This window comes from Aedes albopictus, chromosome 3 (genome assembly GCF_035046485.1).
Source record: "Aedes albopictus strain Foshan chromosome 3, AalbF5, whole genome shotgun sequence".
Classification (NCBI taxonomy): Eukaryota; Metazoa; Arthropoda; class Insecta; order Diptera; family Culicidae; genus Aedes; species Aedes albopictus.
Window position 1 is genome coordinate 9,380,032 of NC_085138.1, and position 18,924 is coordinate 9,398,955.

The 18,924-nt window shown below is 40.1% G+C and overlaps 3 protein-coding genes across 6 annotated transcripts in view; 1 reads left to right on the top strand and 2 right to left on the bottom strand.

The window, feature by feature from the left end:
* The window catches only part of LOC109421739 (uncharacterized), a 118,472-nt gene that overhangs the window by 88,296 nt on the left and 11,252 nt on the right, over positions 1–18,924 (bottom strand). The gene's annotated exons all lie outside the window — the stretch shown is intronic.
* LOC134289790 (uncharacterized) lies at positions 811–4,103 on the bottom strand. Its single transcript, XM_062856302.1, has 2 exons — positions 2,353–4,103; positions 811–2,290 (listed from the first exon to the last, which is right to left on the bottom strand). Exons 1-2 carry the CDS (start codon positions 4,101–4,103, stop codon positions 2,287–2,289), a joined length of 1,755 nt encoding a protein of 584 aa, XP_062712286.1. The 3' UTR covers positions 811–2,286.
* LOC134290125 (uncharacterized) lies at positions 15,098–18,421 on the top strand. Its single transcript, XM_062857163.1, has one exon. The coding sequence runs from the start codon at positions 15,098–15,100 to the stop codon at positions 18,419–18,421; it is 3,324 nt and encodes a 1,107-aa protein (XP_062713147.1).

Here is an 18,924-nt window from a genome sequence, read left to right on the forward strand (position 1 = left end):
GTTAATAATAATTTTAAAAAATAGAAGGGTAAATTGTGTAACAACCTCCTTCCTTATGGAAATAGAAATCAAATATATCAAAAACAACAAAAAAGAGCCGTGACGCTTCTTCGTTTGATCACGAAAAGTATCGGTTCTTTTTGACACCACGAGTGTGCATCTTTCTCTGTAGAGTAAAGATACATTTAAGCCCCGAGACCTGACAGCAATCAAGCTGATCACAAGGTTGTGCTTCTGCCCAGAGGAAAACGTCCCTTAAAATGGATAATCACTGGAAAAATCCTAGAAGGACAATGTTGACAATTTTCAAGATTTACTTGCTGGAGTCCTTTGAAATTCCTACAGGATTTTCCTGGATTTTTTAGGAGTTTCTCCAAGAACTCCTGCAGTAATATATCCAGGAATACCGACAGAGATCCCCCAGAGTTTTTCGCCAAAGTTTTTACTAGCAGTTTTCTCTAGGATACCCTTCAAAAGATTTTTTCCCGAAATAATCTAGGGATTTATCTAGAAATGTCTTCAAAATATATACACTGTGGTGCATAATTGATCGGACAAACGTCGATTTTCAAACAAAATGGCCAAGTTTGAGATGCTGTAACTATGGTTTGCTTTGGTGGGTTGAGCTCAATTTTTGACACGGAACTACGAATATGCTGAATTTTGTGTATACAAAGTATAAAATGTTTTCGTTCACAGGTCTGGGCGTGGCAAGGCGTTGAAAATATTGCAAAAGTGATCGGACAGCGGCACGCGTGTAAATCAAAGGGGTACCGCTGTCCGATCACTTTTGCAATATTTTCAACGCCTTGCCACGCCCAGACCTGTGAACGAAAACATTTTATACTTTGTATAGGGTAGAAGCTTCAGTTTTGGCCAGCCCGGAGTTTTGGCCATAGTGCGGTATTCAGCCTGCTACGACCTAAATCGGTATAATTTTATTTTTTAGTAGATTCTAAAGTAATATGATGATTAAAGTTTTGAAAACCATACATTTTGATAAAAAACTGAAGTAAAAAATAATTTTCCCTAAAAAAATCAGCTCCCATATGTCTATTTTGGCCAGGGTGCTTCTAATTTGGCCACTCCCATAAGAAATACACGTGATTGGCCAAAATAGAAACCAAAGTTTATTTATTTATTTATTTGTCGTCAATCAATACGTAGACCAAATTTTACAGTAAAATTTATAATAAATAACGTCTGTAACAATGAAATTCTTAATTTCTATTTTCACCTGTCTTATTGCCTTGTGTATCTTGAAAAGAAAACATGTTTAAGTTTCGATCTATTCATTGTTATATCAATTGCTTCACAATAACTATTATAGCACGACATCATTCTATTAATAGGCCCATTAATGCCATAATCAGTTCTTTGGTATTTAATATAAAATAGATTCCTATTTCTTAGTTGACGAGTGGGAGCGTAAAAATTTAGATTTTCTAGCATAACTGCGCTGTCGACTTTCTGTGATATGTATAACATCGTTGATGAAGGCTATCATGGCAAATTCTCTTCTTTTTTTGAGACCAACCAAATTTATTAGCAAACATCGCGATTCATAAGAGGGCAAAGGTAGTGTCGTCCAGCCAAGCTTACGAAGCGCAAAAAGCAAAAACTGTTTTTGAACAGACTCTATACGATTTATATGCGTTTCATGATATGGAGCCCAAACAATACTACAATATTCAAGAAGTGGTCTAACATATGTAACATACAATGCCTTGATTGTGTAAGGGTCATTGAAATGGTAACTGAATCTCTTTATGAATCCTAGCTTGTTACTTGCTTTGTATATGATGTTGTTGTAGTGATCATTAAAACACAATTAAGAGTCAAGAATTATACCTAAATCTCTAACCTGCTTACATCGTTCAACTGGTATTTTATTAAGGTAAATAGCTGTTGGCTCAACCGTATATTTTCTTGTACATAAATGAAATAGAAACGCATTTTTTAACATTGATTTCAAGCATGTTTTTCTGACACCAGTTATGGAAAACATCTATTTCGTTTTGAAATACATCAAGATCTGCTGAATTACATATCTCAAGAAACAGTTTCATATCATCAGCATATATTAGAACATTGAGGCGATTCAAGACACGTTCTTCATCATTGACAAATAAAATGAACAATAGAGGACCAAGATGAGATCCTTGTGGTACCCCGGATGTAACCTCAATTATTTTTGTGGATATACTATGTTCAAATCTCACTCTTTGGGTTCTATCGGATAGGTACGATTGTATCCACTTTAACAATCCAGGATTGAAACCAAGCCTACCTAATTTAAATAGTAATAAAGCAATATCAACTCTATCGAATGCCTTACTGAAATCAGTGTACAGTGTTTCAACATAATGCTCTCTATCCATGGCGTTAATTGAAAATGTTACAAATTGCAATAGATTAGTGGTCGTTGATCGTCCTTTGAAAAAACCATGTTGATTACAAGTTATTAGACATTTGACTTGAGAGAATATCTTGTCATTGATTATTGATTCAAATAATTTAGGGATACAGGATAAAATGGCTATTCCGCGATAGTTTTTGATATCAGATTTTTTACCTGATTTAAAAATTGGGACTAAAAAAGATTCTTTCCAAATATGCGGAAGATAGTTGGACTTAAGAGATGAGTTAAATAGCCAGAAAAGTGGTTTAACTAGCTCTTTCGAAAGTGACTTCAGAAGGACTGGTGGTAGACCATCTGGTCCAGCACTCTTAGAGGGATCTAAGGTTTCAAGGCGCTGTAAAATCTCAATAGGAGATATATTATCTACTGCAATGTCTTTGGTCGGTTCTGGAAGGAAAGAGAAATAATCGTAATCTCTTATATTATTTTCATGAGTTGTATAAATGTTCTGGAAGAAATCGGCGAACAAATTACTTATATCATCTGAATTATTTCCTACCTTTTCATTTAATTGCATATTTGATGGAAAGTTGTTGGATTTTTGTTTGTCTTTTACGTATTCATAAAACGATTTAGGGTCTGACTTGATATTGCTTTCAATTTTGTTGATATGGCTTTCATGTGCTCTTTTAATCTCTAAGTTTAACTGATCGCATATAGACAAGTAGAACGCAAGGTTTGAATCGTTCCTATTGCGTTTGTAGGCTTTATGAGCCTTTTGTTTTCTATTCTTAAGATTTACTATGTCATGATTGTACCATACAGGTACTCTATGTATGTTCACTTTCTTCCGCTTTTTAGGAACAGTCTGTTCAATTATATCGAAGATAGTACGATAGAATATATCGACACCCTGATCAATGTTTGAGTCACGAATAAGAGTCTGCCAATCTATACAGTTCAGTTTTCTTTTAATGAGTTCAAAGTTAGCATTTTTGTAATCGAAGCTTGGTTCGAAAAAATTGTCATCAGGCCTCACCGAGGTACTATGTACGAAAATGGAAAATTCAATTGCGGTATGAAATTTTTCATTTTTCCATAACGGGCTTAATGATTCTGTCACACAAAAATCATCAGTCATATTAGTAAAAAGTAAATCTAAATAGGAATTACTCTCATTTCTAATATGATTGACTTGATTGAGACCAATTTCAGAACTGTTTTCGAAAAGGCATTGGAGTGTTTCATTGTCTCCCACAATTGGTATCAATAGAGAGTCATTTTCGTCATCAATAACAAAATTTACAGAGCGTTGATTGAAATCGCCATATACGTGAATATTTGTCTCTGGACTGAACTTTGAAATAATTTGCTCAGCAATAGTGAAAAATTTTAAGTATGACTCTTTTTTAGCATATTCAGGTGGAAAATATACCGTTGCAAATATATGAACCTGATTCCCTATTGATGATTTGACCCAAACATGATCAAATTCTTTACACTTGCTGGTTGAAATTTGCTCCGACTCGTAATTGGCACTAATTGCGATTAATACTCCTCCGCCAGATTTCTTATTAGCTACTGCTTTGTCACGATCATCTCTAAAAACGTTAAATCGACTTCCAAAAACTTCCTCGCTACTTATGCTTTCGTCCCAGCTCGTTTCTGTACCTAATATGACAGAGAAATTACTAGCGGCAACCTGCCTATATATTTCATTAACTTTTTTGGCGCCTTTCATTCGGTTAAAATTTTGGCAATATACGATAACCTCTTTACTAGAAAAACATATTTCTGACTTACTATTATCCTCTTGCGAGTATTGCGTCCTTAGTATAGAAAAATCGGGTCCCTCTGTGATGTCCTGGATGATAACGGTTGCATCATGCTCCAAGACTCGTCTGCTGTATGTCGGGAGCCACTCGTCTGAATTGAAGGGTTGAGAGTCTCACCCTGTCTGAATCGTATAAACTGGCTGTTGGTTAAAACTGCAGGAGCGAATTGACGCTTAGCTGCTTCCAAAAGTGCTTTGTCAGGTGGTGTACTACCGCCTTTCGTCCAAATGGTACTGCGCTTATTATTGATGTTGTTGTCCACGTTTTTGTTATAGTTGAAATATACATTATTATAGTTATTGTCGAAATCCTGGTTGACTTTCTCGAATGGCCTTCTCCTATTACGGTTCGAACGATGTTTGACTGTTTTATGCTGTGAGTCATCATTCCAGTCAGCTTAAGAATATGGCCAAAACTGCGGCGAAGCTTCTATTTTGGCCAGTGGCACTTTTAATACAAAAATCAAGTATTAGCTTGATTTCTGCATTTTTTATAAAGTGTAGATATAAACCTTTCATTTGACGCATTGGTTGTTTCCATAGGATTATTGGCTATTTTTATAATAATGATTTCTCTTAGACTGGCCAAAACCGGTGCTCGCACCCTACACAAAATTCAGCATATTCGTAGTTCCGTGTCAAAAATTTAGCTCAATCCACCAAAGCAAACCATAGTTACAGCATCTCAAACTTGGTTATTTTGTATGAAAATCGGCGTTTGTCCGATCAATTATGCACCACAGTGTAGCTGGTGCCTTTCAAAATTGTACCAGTAACTCGGGCAGATTACTATTACCCTTTCGGCTTCCGATAAACGGATATCTTTCGGATATTACATTCAAAGGAACACCGCCGCCGGCGGCGGACGATACGTTACGTCTGGGACGAATGTGGACTATGCAGTCTGCTCATACTTACGATAAAACGGAGCATAGATAATTCCCAGAAAAGGCCCAATATAGCGACCGAAACGTCGGATGAAAACTTAAGAATCCATTTTTGAGTTATTCCTCCAAAGACTGAACGCCATACCTCCCAACATAACCAACAGTCGAAATTCGAAGGAATTGCTAGAAACAAATTTAATTTTTTTTTTTGAGAAACGAGAACTCGAAAGTTGAATAAAGATGCACATCATACCCGCAATGGAATTGGAAGAATCGTTGCACAATTTCTTCAAAGAAATATTTTGAAGAGCTGATGAAATTCGTAAACGAGTGCCGCAAACCAAAACGAAAACTTGCTCCAAATTCTTCACTAGTAGGATGTTAAGGTCAACATGACTCAGTAAGGCACGCTGAACGTACACTACGCTATCGTGGTGCAAAAATTCTAACATCTTAGGAGGGCTAAACAAATGTTTACTTTTCATAATTTCTAATTCAAGTGCCGATACTCATTCAAATATTTCGCTGTACACACTACAAAAATCATTTCCGCGCTAAATCCGCGCGAGGGCCGAATTCCATGGGTAAATCCGCGCCAAATCCGCGAAAATCGCGAAATCCGCGGAATTCGCGAAATCCGCGCTGTTGTAACAACCCTGGAACTCACATTTTATGAGTATGGCGGGAGTGGAATTCGATCCCAGGTCCTCGGCGTGATAGCCACGGACTTCAACCATCACACCAGGTCTGCTTCACTGTCCAGAAATGTTACCTGTATAAAAATGATTCAATTAGAATCCATCCTTTGTTTTCTTCTCATTGTTCTGAATTGATTAACAAAAGCGTCACAAATTGCATCTAATGGCACGTACCGTTGACTAACCTTGAACCAGACCGGTTTCAGTCACGTTTACTACCGTCCACTATCGGCGTCGAAAACATTCCGCACACACACGGCATATAAACGATTGGTATTTTTACACTTTGCTGCAGATTGCACGTATAAATAGTTCAACGCAGCTCTAACAGTGAAAATGCATCTTGCCCACACAAGTTCATGAACCAGCTTGGCTAATCTCGTCCGCACAGAAGGTTGCTTTGCGGTGATGTTTGATTAACCACCGGTTTGAACAAGCTTCTCTTATACTGACACTAGACAGCAAACCGCGACAAGTCCCATGTTTGAGGTTTAAAGGTGTGCATAGGTGTATGCTTCAGTTTCATAGTGGTTTGGCCTTTTGCGAGCTAACCCAAACTCGAATAGCAACAACCAACGCCGCACACACCTGCTAACGGTTTAGATGCGATGCAAAGTGATGCTGCTGCAGTGCATTTGAAACGGGCAGCCAGGCGCACTATGGGGCGGCTCCATACAAACAGGTGGCCAAAATTATTTTCGCGTCAATTTCATAATGTCTTGCTCCTATTCGTAGGGTTTATGCCTGAAAAATATGAAAAACATGTTGAACAGGTTGTTTTAATGCGACAGTTTCAAACAGCATGAAATTATTAGTGCATTGCATACTTTTAGGCGTTTAAGGATTTCTGTTACTATTTACAAAATGCATTCCAATTCGTAAAAACGCGCTTCGCTAAGAAATCCAAGACCAGATTTAGACTGCGCTATGATTGATCTACCGAGAAAAGTGGCCAAGACGACCAAATGTTTCCTCAGAGGTTTTTAATGGCCAATAGGGAGATTTTATATAGCAATATCTCAGTCATCGCCGACAACTTGATTGGAATTGCATAATAGCAGCCAAATTTGATTTCATTGTCTCCCAGGGATCCTAAACAAAGACATAGAAGCAGTCCCGAAGCGAAACTTTTTTTTGTATGGAACTGTTTGTATGGGGAAAATTTGATTTTTTTAATGTAGCACCATTTAATACTTTTACAATCAACCTTTCAACGTCTGATATATCATTCGACAGGTTTATAAACAACCTTCAAGAATCTGCTTTCAAAGTTCAACTTTTTTCATTTAAGCCATAGATATGCGAAGTTGACCATTTCATTCATTTTATCAAAAAATGCCAATTGCCCGTTTGATATAGGGATTAGCAAACTAATATTCTGGGGTTTACTGGTCCAAGTGGTCTACTTTCAACTACCGAACCTAAATCTCAAATTGAATAAAGTCGATTTTCGATTTTTGGCCGCCTGAATCCCCTTAGTGAGGCGGGCGGGCGAATTGCGAAAGACCACCTCGATAGATGTCATTCAACTTGGCCACCTCTGCCTTTACTAATAGGTACATTGGTAGCTCTATGAAACACTCGAAGAGCTACGATATGCTGCTCACTTCTCACCCACCATACAACGCTAGACAAACCAGGCGAATGCGATTCGCAAATCGCGGCTTATCTTACACTGGGTGACGTAAATTTCGCTTGGATTAGAGTTAGCGAACACATTTCTTGGAAGATTCAACCTGGCTTTATTCTACTGACAGGGGCGACCAACATTTTATTTATACACCGTGTCCAATAAGTTCTCATACAAAATACAAATTTAGAAAATATAGAGGCTTTCCACGGACCAGCACGAATCCATTTTAATCGATGTTTTTTAATCTACTTGATATTTTTGTATACTATTCCTTTTTATGTGAGAAACCATTTTTTCATATCAAAAGTTCATATTTTGTCTCGACTAACTTTCAAATAGGGCCTATGAAAAAATGGAACACAAGCAAATACAAAATTATAACACGGAAACGGCTTGTTCGATCGGAAAGGTGTCTTTAGCGAAGTTGTAGAATAATATATGGCGGATCTCAGAAAAATTCACATTGAAAAATTTATTTAGTTTTTCTTCTGAAAAAACTGAATTTTGTTACTAAAAATTAAATATCTCAAAAAGCTATTTTTCTACCTTCGTGTTTTTTTGTGAGAATAAAGTTCATTCTGTTAACTATCATCTGTAAAATTTTTATAATGGTAAAAAAATGTACAAAAAAGTTATGGCACTTTGAACATTTTTGGTTGCGTGTTTTTTTTAGAGTGCATGGCGAATTTCCCGCAAACTAGATTTTGGGGTTGGCAGCACCCTCTCAGATTTCAATGAAATTGTGTAGGTATGAAGACTATGTACTTTAAAGCAACGTTGCATACTTTGTCGTTTTTTTTTCTTTATCTACACTAATATTTGAAAAGGGCTTAAGTTTTTGACCATTTCTTTTATACCAATGTAACTTAAAAATAACATGACCTACAATAAAGTGTGGTATGTGTGACTTTAAGGAATTTGTGTGAACTTACAAGTGAAAAATTGAAATATTGAAAAAACGATCACGCTAAAAAAAAGTTAATAAATAAATTGAAGTCAATTTGGAATACATGCTCATTTGGGAAATTAAATTAATCCTATTTCGGAGAACCAAACCAACCATTAAGAATAGAATTCAAAATGGATCAAAGTAATTAAATTGCTATTATCTAAATCTAACCCAACACAAAATGGTTTTTTTTGAGTCAAACCAATTTTTGGGTATTTTTATACGTGGATTTTCACATATTAATATTGAACATAGCTTTATATGTTTTAATTATAAATCTATCCAATACAAAGAATATAATTTAGGATTCTCTTTTGAATCAGAATACCAGATCTGTTACACAGAAATTTAGAATATCAACCAGAAGTCGAATTTCTACTTAAAAGTTTCCTTATTCATAGGAGAATGAAATAAATACTTTGCATTAGATAGACTTGTGAATCAAACATATGGAGCTATGTTTAATTTAATATATGAAAATATCTGTAAAGAACGCCCTGGATAAAAACTTTTGATTTCACCTGAAGAGAAACACGCAAAATGATGACATGAAGTATTTGTTGTTAGGAACCGTCTATTAAAGACGTAGCATTTTAGGGGAAGTTTATGATATTGCTAGGAGCCTTCTATTTGGTATGGGTACTTTAAGATGGGAGGAGCTGTCAAAAAAGTTCCACTAATGCTACCGTGATTTCGGATGCAGCGATATGGTCAAACTCAAACATTACAGAATCCTTGAAAAAGGTCCAATAAGGACCGAAACGTCGGGTTAAGAAAACATATAGTTGTTTTGATTGACCAAATTAGACTGAAATGCCAATTAAAGATATCATCCAACGTACAGTCGATCACCCAAAGAAAGTCAAACTAAAAGCAATAAAACAAGTACGACCACGATTCTCATCAGTCAACGAGATTGATACTTTAACTACAAATCATTTTATTGCAATAGGTAAATATCATTTAAAATAAAAAATCAATAATTTTGCTTTCGGGATGAAATTGGTCAGTAAATGAAATACCTTTGCATGTGCCAAAAATATGTTTTCCACCTGAATTAACCACCCCAGAATGCGAAATGCTACGCAAAAATTTTACGAGTTTTCTCAATTTTTAATTATTCAAGTTTAAAAATTTAAGAAATTTCATGAAAACGCCGCATACTTTAAGCACTTTTCATACTGAAAAAGTGATTACTTCCGGAAAAGTGCAATTTTATGTATAAATTTGAATATCTATAAAATTTTTGATGATGAAATCGTGTTTAGCAAATACTTGGCAGCTAAAACATCCATTCGTATATTCATTACAGCCACGGTAACAAAAGTTTGAAAGGGTATTTGAGATTCTCCAAACACGCAATTACGGAAAATATTGAATTTAATACAGAAATATGTGACTAATTGACTGTAAAACATGTAAATCATCATTCAATAATCCTTTAGCCGGATGATGGTCATTTTCTACAAATTGTTTTAAATTTAAAGCAATATTTTTAACAAATGAAAATGACCCTCACGTCGATCAATTTCACCCCACTGATCAATTTCACCCGTAATCACGGTACCTCAGAGATGCTTTTCTTCAAAAGTGCCCATCTTGCGATATATGGCAAAATTTTCAATAATTACAAAAATGTCATGTTTTGCAAATTGAAATAATTTTTCTTATTTGCATTTTTTTGACTTTTAAAGCGTATTGACATTTTTCAATGTTATGAAAGTTCACATGATTATCTAAAAGTCACCCATACATAACTTTTTTGTAGGTAATGTCATTTTTAAGTTATATTGAGTAAAAAACGGTCAAATACTTTAGCCCTTTTCAAATATTAGTCTAGATAAATAAAAAAAAAAACAACGTATGCAATCTTGTTTTAAAATACATAGTCTTTAAACCTAAGAAATTCCATCGGATTCTGAGACAGTTTTGCCAAACCCCTACGGCGAGTTTGCGTGAATTCGTCATACACTCTAAAAAACACATAACCGAAAATGTTCAAAGTGCCATAACTTTTTTGTACATTTTTTTACCATTATGAAATTTTTACAGATGGTAGCCAACAGAATGAACTTTACAAAATATCACGAAGGTAAAAAATAGCTTTTTGAGATATTTAATTTTTAGTAACAAAATTCAGTTTTTTAGAAGAAAAACTAAATAAATTTTTCAATGTGTATTTTTCTAAGAGCCACCATTTATTAATCTACAACTTTGCCGAAGACAGTTTTCCGATCAAACAAGCAGTTTCAGAGATATGATTTTTCATTTGCATGTGTTCAATTTTTTCATAGGCCCTATTTGAAAGTTAGTCGAGACTCCATAAAAAGTTTAAATATGAAAAAATGGTTATTTATAATGATTAGAACAGCTGTGCAAAATTATATGCAAATCAAAAATGCAAAATTTAAAAAAATGGTTTTTTCTCGTGCTGCTTCGTGGAAAGCCTCTATAATTTTATTTCACAACTGTTATTCATATTTTCAAAATGAATGCATGTATTGAACCTACTGATTAAATAAAGCATACCGTTTAGAATAACGTTATTTTCTATATGTTTTTTATAAGCCTAGCAGTACACTTCCGCTTTCTGAAATCCGTTTGCTCCGGCACGCAAGAAAAATGTTCGAAAAGTTTTTCATTCTACGGTAGCTAAATAGAGTCCATAAGGTTAAATTTTGAGTTATTATCCCAAGTATTGTACCGAATCGATATACTAAGGCTTAAACAAAACAATTTTAGTGATGATGATGTGGTAAGAAATTTGCAAGTAAGCTCAACTTGGACTGATTTCCTTGAAAATGACCGTTATATCAAAGATAAACATCATAAAACGTAAATTTTGGACAAAATTTACCACAATAGGGACACACGCATGTTTTAGAAGTGAGAATGGTGTGAAACAACAAGATAAGATGCAGCCATGCTTCTTTAACACAACAAATCTAATTATAAAAGGTAAATGGACATTTTTGTTTGATTAAGGTTTTATTTTGTAAAAAATATAACGGCTTCGTACTTTACCAAAACAGACCCTAATAAACCAACACCGTACACGGACCGTAACACAGACTGTTCAACAATACCGCATACTGTTCGAATTGTATCCCAAATGGGTGGTTAAGCACATCTTATGGTTATCGTTTATGCGGGGAGTCTCATATTTCTCTTCTCTTCTGGTCATAGTTGCTACTAGCAAAGGTGAGGACAGGAACCTAATTCGCTTCAACTTTAAGCCATTACTCGTTAAAATGTGACGAAATACCGATGAAATGGCGTGCGTGCCAGTTGAAATGGACTTACGACTCATAAGCGATCAGCAGAGAAGGATAAAGGACAGTGTGCCGACAACACCCCTCGGTTCAGCGGCGTAGTCACCGACGAAGATCGCTTTCCGACAGGCCATGTTGGAACGTTGTGTCAACAGCTGAAGTACGAGTGACAGAATCATCGTCTGAGTTTTGGTGAATACAATAGCATTACTGCATCTAGCACGTCGCTGTGACTCGGCAAATTTAATTAAAAACAAACCGTTTCATTTCCAAATTTATTAGTTACCGTGTATTTCAAACTGAATTGTCATTGAATTGTAAAAGTATTTCTTATTGTTAAACACCGTGGAATACTATATGTGAGTTAGTTACATCTGTAGAAACACTAACATAACCCTAATCAATACCTTACCAATTTTAGTCAATACTAAATTAAAGCGGAGCGTCCGATACGATTCCTACACAATCCATAGTCGTACACTAAAATTGTAAGTACAAATAAGTATAGCGTTTAGAATTCCTTCGAATAAAATGAAATCGTTCTAGCTTGAAGCTAACACCGTTAAACAACGAGTTTGCTGTCGAGATTTGGTGACACTACCACCACCCCCACAAAATCTTCAAGAATTTTATCACACGGGGTCACGGAATGGAGGAACATCGGAAGCCCGCCGGATACAGTTGCAAGTCCTGCACTAGGCCAGACTCCGACGACGAGAAGTGGGTCTCCTGCGACGGCTGTAAGCTCTGGGAGCATTTCAACTGCGCAGGGGTAGACGAATCAGTGACTAACCAATCCTACCTTTGCAAGGAGTGCACAGCCAAGGCCACTATCTCCGGTACATCGTCAGGTCGTGTTCATAAACCACCACCATCGGAAGGAAGATCCCTGCGCTCATCAACAGCTAAATCTGGACTCCAACCGGTGAACAAAGTGACTCGTCTGGCATCGAAGTTTTCTCGAAGCGCGAATAGCTCGACTTCGAGCCTTCGAGCTGCCCGTCTGCAGGCCGAAATGAAGTTGGTCGAAGAAGAGCAATGTCTGAAGGAGCAGGAATTAGAGGCACGAGAAGCGATGAGGAAGAAAGAGATGGAGGAAGAAGAACGTCGATTGGAAGAAAGAAAGGCACTTTTGGAGGAAGAAGCAAAGCTGCGGCAACGCAAACTGCAGGAAGAAAAAGAGTTTCACAAAAAGCAGCAAACGATTAGGAAAGAGTCGCTAGAGAAGAAAAACACAATCGCACGGCAGTTAAGTGAATGTAGCAGTAGAGGCGGATCGGTTCCCGATTCTGATCAGCAGGTCGCCCTCTGGCTGCAACAATGTTCCCCCGACCGAATTGTAGACGAGCTCGGTTCTTTGAGAATTGGTGCCGAAGAGGCCCCAGCCATGATTAGATCGAATCCTTCATTAGCAGCATTAGGCCATCGTCACGCGCCGGCTCGTCAGTCGCAAACTCCCTTTATTCTGCCACCAGGAGATCGCCCAATCTCCAGCAAAGCACCTGAGTACCACCGATCCGAGACACTTCCAAACCCTTACTCTCGACCAGAAGCCCTACTGGAAAGCTGTAATGGCAACGGAAACCAGGAAAGTCGAAACTTCAATCGGGATTCCCACTCACGCCTCGTCGACAATCTATTGCAACCGAACGACAACCATTCGCCATTAGAATCCAATCAACAACCTACAGCGCAGACGACTGTCCCGGAACCGTTGCCGGGATACAGGGCCCCGGAGCCAGTAGGATTCTCCGCGGCACTTAGTGCGAATCAATTTGCTGCTAGGCAGGTGATGGGCAAAGAACTGCCTAACTTCTCTGGGAGCCCCGAAGATTGGCCGATTTTCATCTGCAGTTTTGAACAGTCAACGACAGCCTGCGGATATACCAATGCCGAAAATTTGATTCGGCTACAGCGCAGTTTAAAGGGGCATGCACTCGAGTCTGTCCGAAGCCGATTACTACTACCTGCGAGCGTCCCACAGGTCATTAATACCCTCCGCACACTCTATGGCAGGCCAGAACTGCTCATAAGGACACTCATCGAAAAGGTTCATCGTGTTCCAGCCCCGAGGCATGACCGCCTCGAGACGGTGGTTGAGTTCGGACTCGTCGTGCAAAACCTTGTGGACCATCTGAAGGCAGCAAAGCAGTACACGCATTTAGCGAATCCGGTGCTGATGCAAGAATTGGTGGAGAAGCTTCCCGGTTCTCTAAAAATGGATTGGGCAATATACAAAAACAGGCAGCCATATGCAACGCTCGCAACGTTTGGTGATTTCATGACTGGATTAGTGGATGCAGCAAGCCAGGTGACTTTCGAGTTACCAACCTCCAGTCGTAACTTGAGGCATGATCAACGACGTGTCAATGCACATTCATCTATGCCAGTCTCAAGCATGGACGCGATGAATTCAACAATGAGCAATAGAAGACCAGGTAAGCCATGCGCAGCGTGCGATCGAGAAGGCCATCGTGTAGCAGATTGTCAAAAGTTCAAGTTACTGAAGCTCGATGAACGTTGGCAAATTGTCTACCAAAAAGGGTTGTGCTGTACATGCCTGAATGGCCACGGCAAATGGCCTTGCAAGTCTTGGCAAGGATGTGGGATCGAAGGTTGTCTTCAGAAGCACCACACACTTCTGCATGCCTTCTCCGTTCCACCCTCCCTAAATGTCCCCGTTAACCATCTTACGCAGAACAATGGCTTTTCCTCCATGTTTCGAGTGCTTCCTGTAGAACTGTATGCTGGGGAACGAAAGAAAATCGTTTTTGCGTTCATCGATGAGGGATCATCGACGACATTCTTGGAGGAGACCGTCGCTGATCGCTTAGGAATATCCGGACCCATAGAACCTCTTACCCTGCAGTGGACGGGTAACATAACAAGGGAAGAACGAAATTCTCGACGAGTCAAGCTGGACATTTCCGGTGAAGGAAGCCCAAATCGGCATAAGCTGCGCGAGGTCAGAACAGTTAGTTGTTTGGTCTTGCCTTCCCAAACGATGAAGTACAACGAACTCTGCAATCGTTACCCACACTTGCGGGGGCTTCCATTAAATGATTACGAGTCGGTTCAACCAAAGCTTCTTATTGGTTTGGACAATCTTCGCCTGGCTGTTCCGTTAAAGATTCGAGAAGGTGGAGCCAAGGACCCGATAGCAGCCAAATGCCGTCTGGGATGGAGTGTCTACGGATCAGTGGCGGGAGGATCCTCGCCACGAGCTGTCGTACAGTTTCACGCTGCGCAGCTGTCGACAATGACCGCCTGATAAACGATCAGCTTGCGGATTACTTCGCGCTGGAGGATGCTGGCACAAATGGGCTGAACCACCCGCTGGAGACGAACGAAGAACATCGTGCGAAAGATATACTGCAACAAACTACACGGCGTACAGAACGTGGGTTCGAAGTCGGACTTTTGTGGAAAGAGGATAATCCCGAATTTCCGGAAAGCTACGCAATGGCAGTTCGTCGACTGCAGTCCTTGGAGCGTAAGCTAGCAAGGAGACCTTCGTTGCAGGAACGAGTTCGAGAACAAATTGGTGACTATTTGCAGAAAGGCTATGCCCACATGGCAACGCATGCAGAATTGGAGGGTGCGGATCGTAAACGTACGTGGTTCTTGCCGCTAGGAGTCGTCGTTCATCCCAAAAAACCCAATAAAGTGAGACTGGTGTGGGACGCAGCCGCGACGGTAAATGGAGTCTCCTTTAACTCTAAACTTTTGAAGGGTCCCGACCTACTTACTCCATTGCCGGCAGTCCTTAGCAGCTTCCGTCAATTTCCCGTTGCAGTTTGTGGTGACATCAAAGAGATGTTTCACCAGCTCACAATTCGCGAACAAGATCGTTTGGCGCAGTGTTTTCTTTGGCGGAACAGTCCTGCAGAACCTATTCGGATATATATCATGGACGTAGCTACATTTGGGGCAACTTGTTCTCCTGCTGCTGCGCAATACGTCAAAAACCTCAACGCGCAAGAGTTCGCCGAAGTCTATCCACGTGGGGCTACTGCTATTCAAAAAAAACATTATGTCGACGACTATTTGGATAGTTTCCCGAGCGTCGAAGAGGCTACAGCTGTAGTGAAAGAGGTAAAACTAATTCATTCGCAAGGGGGTTTCGAAATTCGTGGCTTCAGATCAAATTCGTTGGAACTTCTGCGCCTAATAGGGGAATCAACTGCGGGTGTACCGAAAAACTTGGCGTTAGAAAGAAATGCCACCACCGAGTCTGTGCTTGGAATGACCTGGAACCCTGACGATGACTGTTTCTCCTATTCATTCAATCTGCGGGACGATTTAGGATTTATACTCGACGCAACGCACAATCCTACTAAACGAGAGGTTCTCAAGGTAGTGATGAGTCTTTTCGATCCACTCGGACTTGTCTCACACTTTCTCGTCCATGGGAAAGTAATCATCCAAGGAACCTGGGCAGCTGGAACTGGATGGGACGAGCCTCTCAACGAAGATCTCATCATAAAACAGCGTCGATGGGTAGCTCTCTTCTCGAAGCTCAACGATTTGAAGATTCCCCGCTGCTACTTTAGGCATTTTCCGTTGAATTTCGGTGATCTGCAAGTCCATACATTCGTGGACGCCAGCGATATCGCCTATGCTTGTGCGGTGTATTTTCGATTAGTACATGGTGATCGTGTACAAGTAGCACTGGTAGGCGCTAAGAGCAAGGTGGCTCCCTTGAAGACGTTGTCCACTCCCCGACTCGAACTGAAGGCCGCGCTACTTGGAGTACGATTCGCTGCAGCGGTTCTTGAATATCACTCGCTTCCTGTGTCTAAACGGTTCTTCTGGAGTGATTCAACAACAACTTTGGCTTGGATTCGATCAGACCATCGTAGATTTCACAAGTTTGTATCGGTACGAGTTGGCGAAATCTTAACATTGAGTGAACCACATGAATGGAGATGGGTACAATCTAAGCTTAATGTTTCCGACGACGCGACGAAGTGGAAGGATGGTCCAAATCTTGATTCTAGTAGTCTTTGGTTTAAAGGACCTGGATTTCTACAACAGGAAGAAACGCTTTGGCCAGAGCAAAGGATTACAACTACAACTCACGAAGAAGTCCGGCGTGTACAAACACACTGGAATCCTGTACCATTGATAGATTACTCTCGATTCAACAAATGGATCAAGCTGCAGCGTACAACTGCGTATATCTTTCGGTTCATCGACAGCGCACGTCGGAATAATGTCGGTCAGAAGTTGCAGCGGGAGATTCTGTCTCAAGAAGAGCTGGCACGAGCGGAAGTAGCCCTGTGGAAAATGGCGCAAACGGAGGCGTTTCCAGAAGAACGAATCAAACTGGCAAAAACGAGTGGTTCACCAGACGCCAAACATGCCACTGTACTCAAGTCCAGCTTAATCTACAAAACTTGGCCATACATGGATGTCCAGGGAATCCTACGAATGCGAGGCCGCATAGGAGCAGCGGATTACCTACCATTCCAAGCGAGATATCCAGTGATCCTGCCTAAACTGCACGCAGTAACGACCTTGATCGTGTCTTGGTTTCATGGCCATTATCGTCACGCCAATCGAGAAACCGTGGTCAACGAACTGCGACAACGTTTCGAGATTTCAAAGCTGAGATCTCTAGTGCAACGAGTGACAAAGACCTGCGTATGGTGTCGACTTAATAAAGCCACTCCAAAACCACCGGTAATGGCTCCTCTCCCTGAAGAAAGATTGCAACCCTTTGTCCGCCCCTTCACATACGTCGGCCTGGATTATTTTGGACCGGTATTCGTCAAAGTGGGTCGAAGTCAAGCAAAACGTTGGATCGCTCTTTTCACGTGCTTTTCCACTCGAGCCGTACACATGGAAGTAGTCCACGGTCTGTCCACAGAATCGTGCATCATGGCGATCAGAAGATTCGTTTCGCGCCGCGGTTCACCTGCCGTGTTCTATTCGGACAATGGTACCTGTTTTCAAGGTGCCAACAAGCAGTTAGAGGAAGAGATTAAGTCCAGAAACGACAAAATTGCCACGACGTTCACGAATTCCGATACCAAATGGAAGTTCATTCCGCCTGCCACTCCCCATATGGGTGGCGTGTGGGAGCGCTTGGTGAAGTCGGTGAAGACAGCTATTGGTTCAGCCTTAGATCATCCACGTAAACCTAATGACGAAACTCTGGAAACTATTATCTTCGAGGCCGAGGCGTTAGTGAACTCTAGACCACTGACATACATTCCTTTGGAGTCCGCGGACCAAGAGTCGCTGACACCGAATCACTTCCTTTTGGGAAGTTCAACGGGAAACAAGATCGAACCAGCCGACGTTGACGAACGCTCTACACTTCGTAACAGTTGGAAGATGGCTCAGCATATTACTGGAGAGTTTTGGAAGAGATGGATTAAGGAGTTTCTGCCGATTCTAACACGACGAAGCAAGTGGTTCGAGGATACCAAGGACCTGGTTGAAGGAGACTTGGTTCTCGTCGTGAACGGGACCAAACGAAATCAATGGATCAGGGGACGAGTGGTAACAACCTATGCCGGACGCGATGGGCGTGTCCGCCAAGCGTTGGTACGAACGGCAAATGGGCTTCTGCGGCGGCCTGCTGTAAGGCTTGCGGTGTTGAACGTCGGAGAAGAGCGCAAACCTACGAATCCACAAGAGAATCTAGGGTGTCACCTAGGTTTACGGGAGGGGGCATGTGCCGACAACACCCCTCGGTTCAGCGGCGTAGTCACCGACGAAGATCGCTTTCCGACAGGCCATGTTGGAACGTTGTGTCAACAGCTGAAGTACGAGTGACAGAATCATCGTCTGAGTTTTGGTGAATACAATAGCATTACTGCATCTAGCACGTCGCTGTGACTCGGCAAATTTAATTAAAAACAAACCGTTTCATTTCCAAATTTATTAGTTACCGTGTATTTCAAACTGAATTGTCATTGAATTGTAAAAGTATTTCTTATTGTTAAACACCGTGGAATACTATATGTGAGTTAGTTACATCTGTAGAAACACTAACATAACCCTAATCAATACCTTACCAATTTTAGTCAATACTAAATTAAAGCGGAGCGTCCGATACGATTCCTACACAATCCATAGTCGTACACTAAAATTGTAAGTACAAATAAGTATAGCGTTTAGAATTCCTTCGAATAAAATGAAATCGTTCTAGCTTGAAGCTAACACCGTTAAACAACGAGTTTGCTGTCGAGATTTGGTGACACTACCACCACCCCCACAGACAGTTTATTCTAAAACATATGCTGTATATGGCCTTTCAATAAATACATTTACTTTGA

What these genes read in the sequence shown, in the direction of transcription:
- LOC134290125 (XM_062857163.1), top strand. Translation starts at nt 15,098, where the DNA reads ATGGCAGTTCGTCGACTGCAGTCCTTGGAGCGTAAGCTAGCAAGGAGA.
- LOC134289790 (XM_062856302.1), bottom strand. Translation starts at nt 4,103, where the DNA reads ATGAAAGGCGCCAAAAAAGTTAATGAAATATATAGGCAGGTTGCCGCT.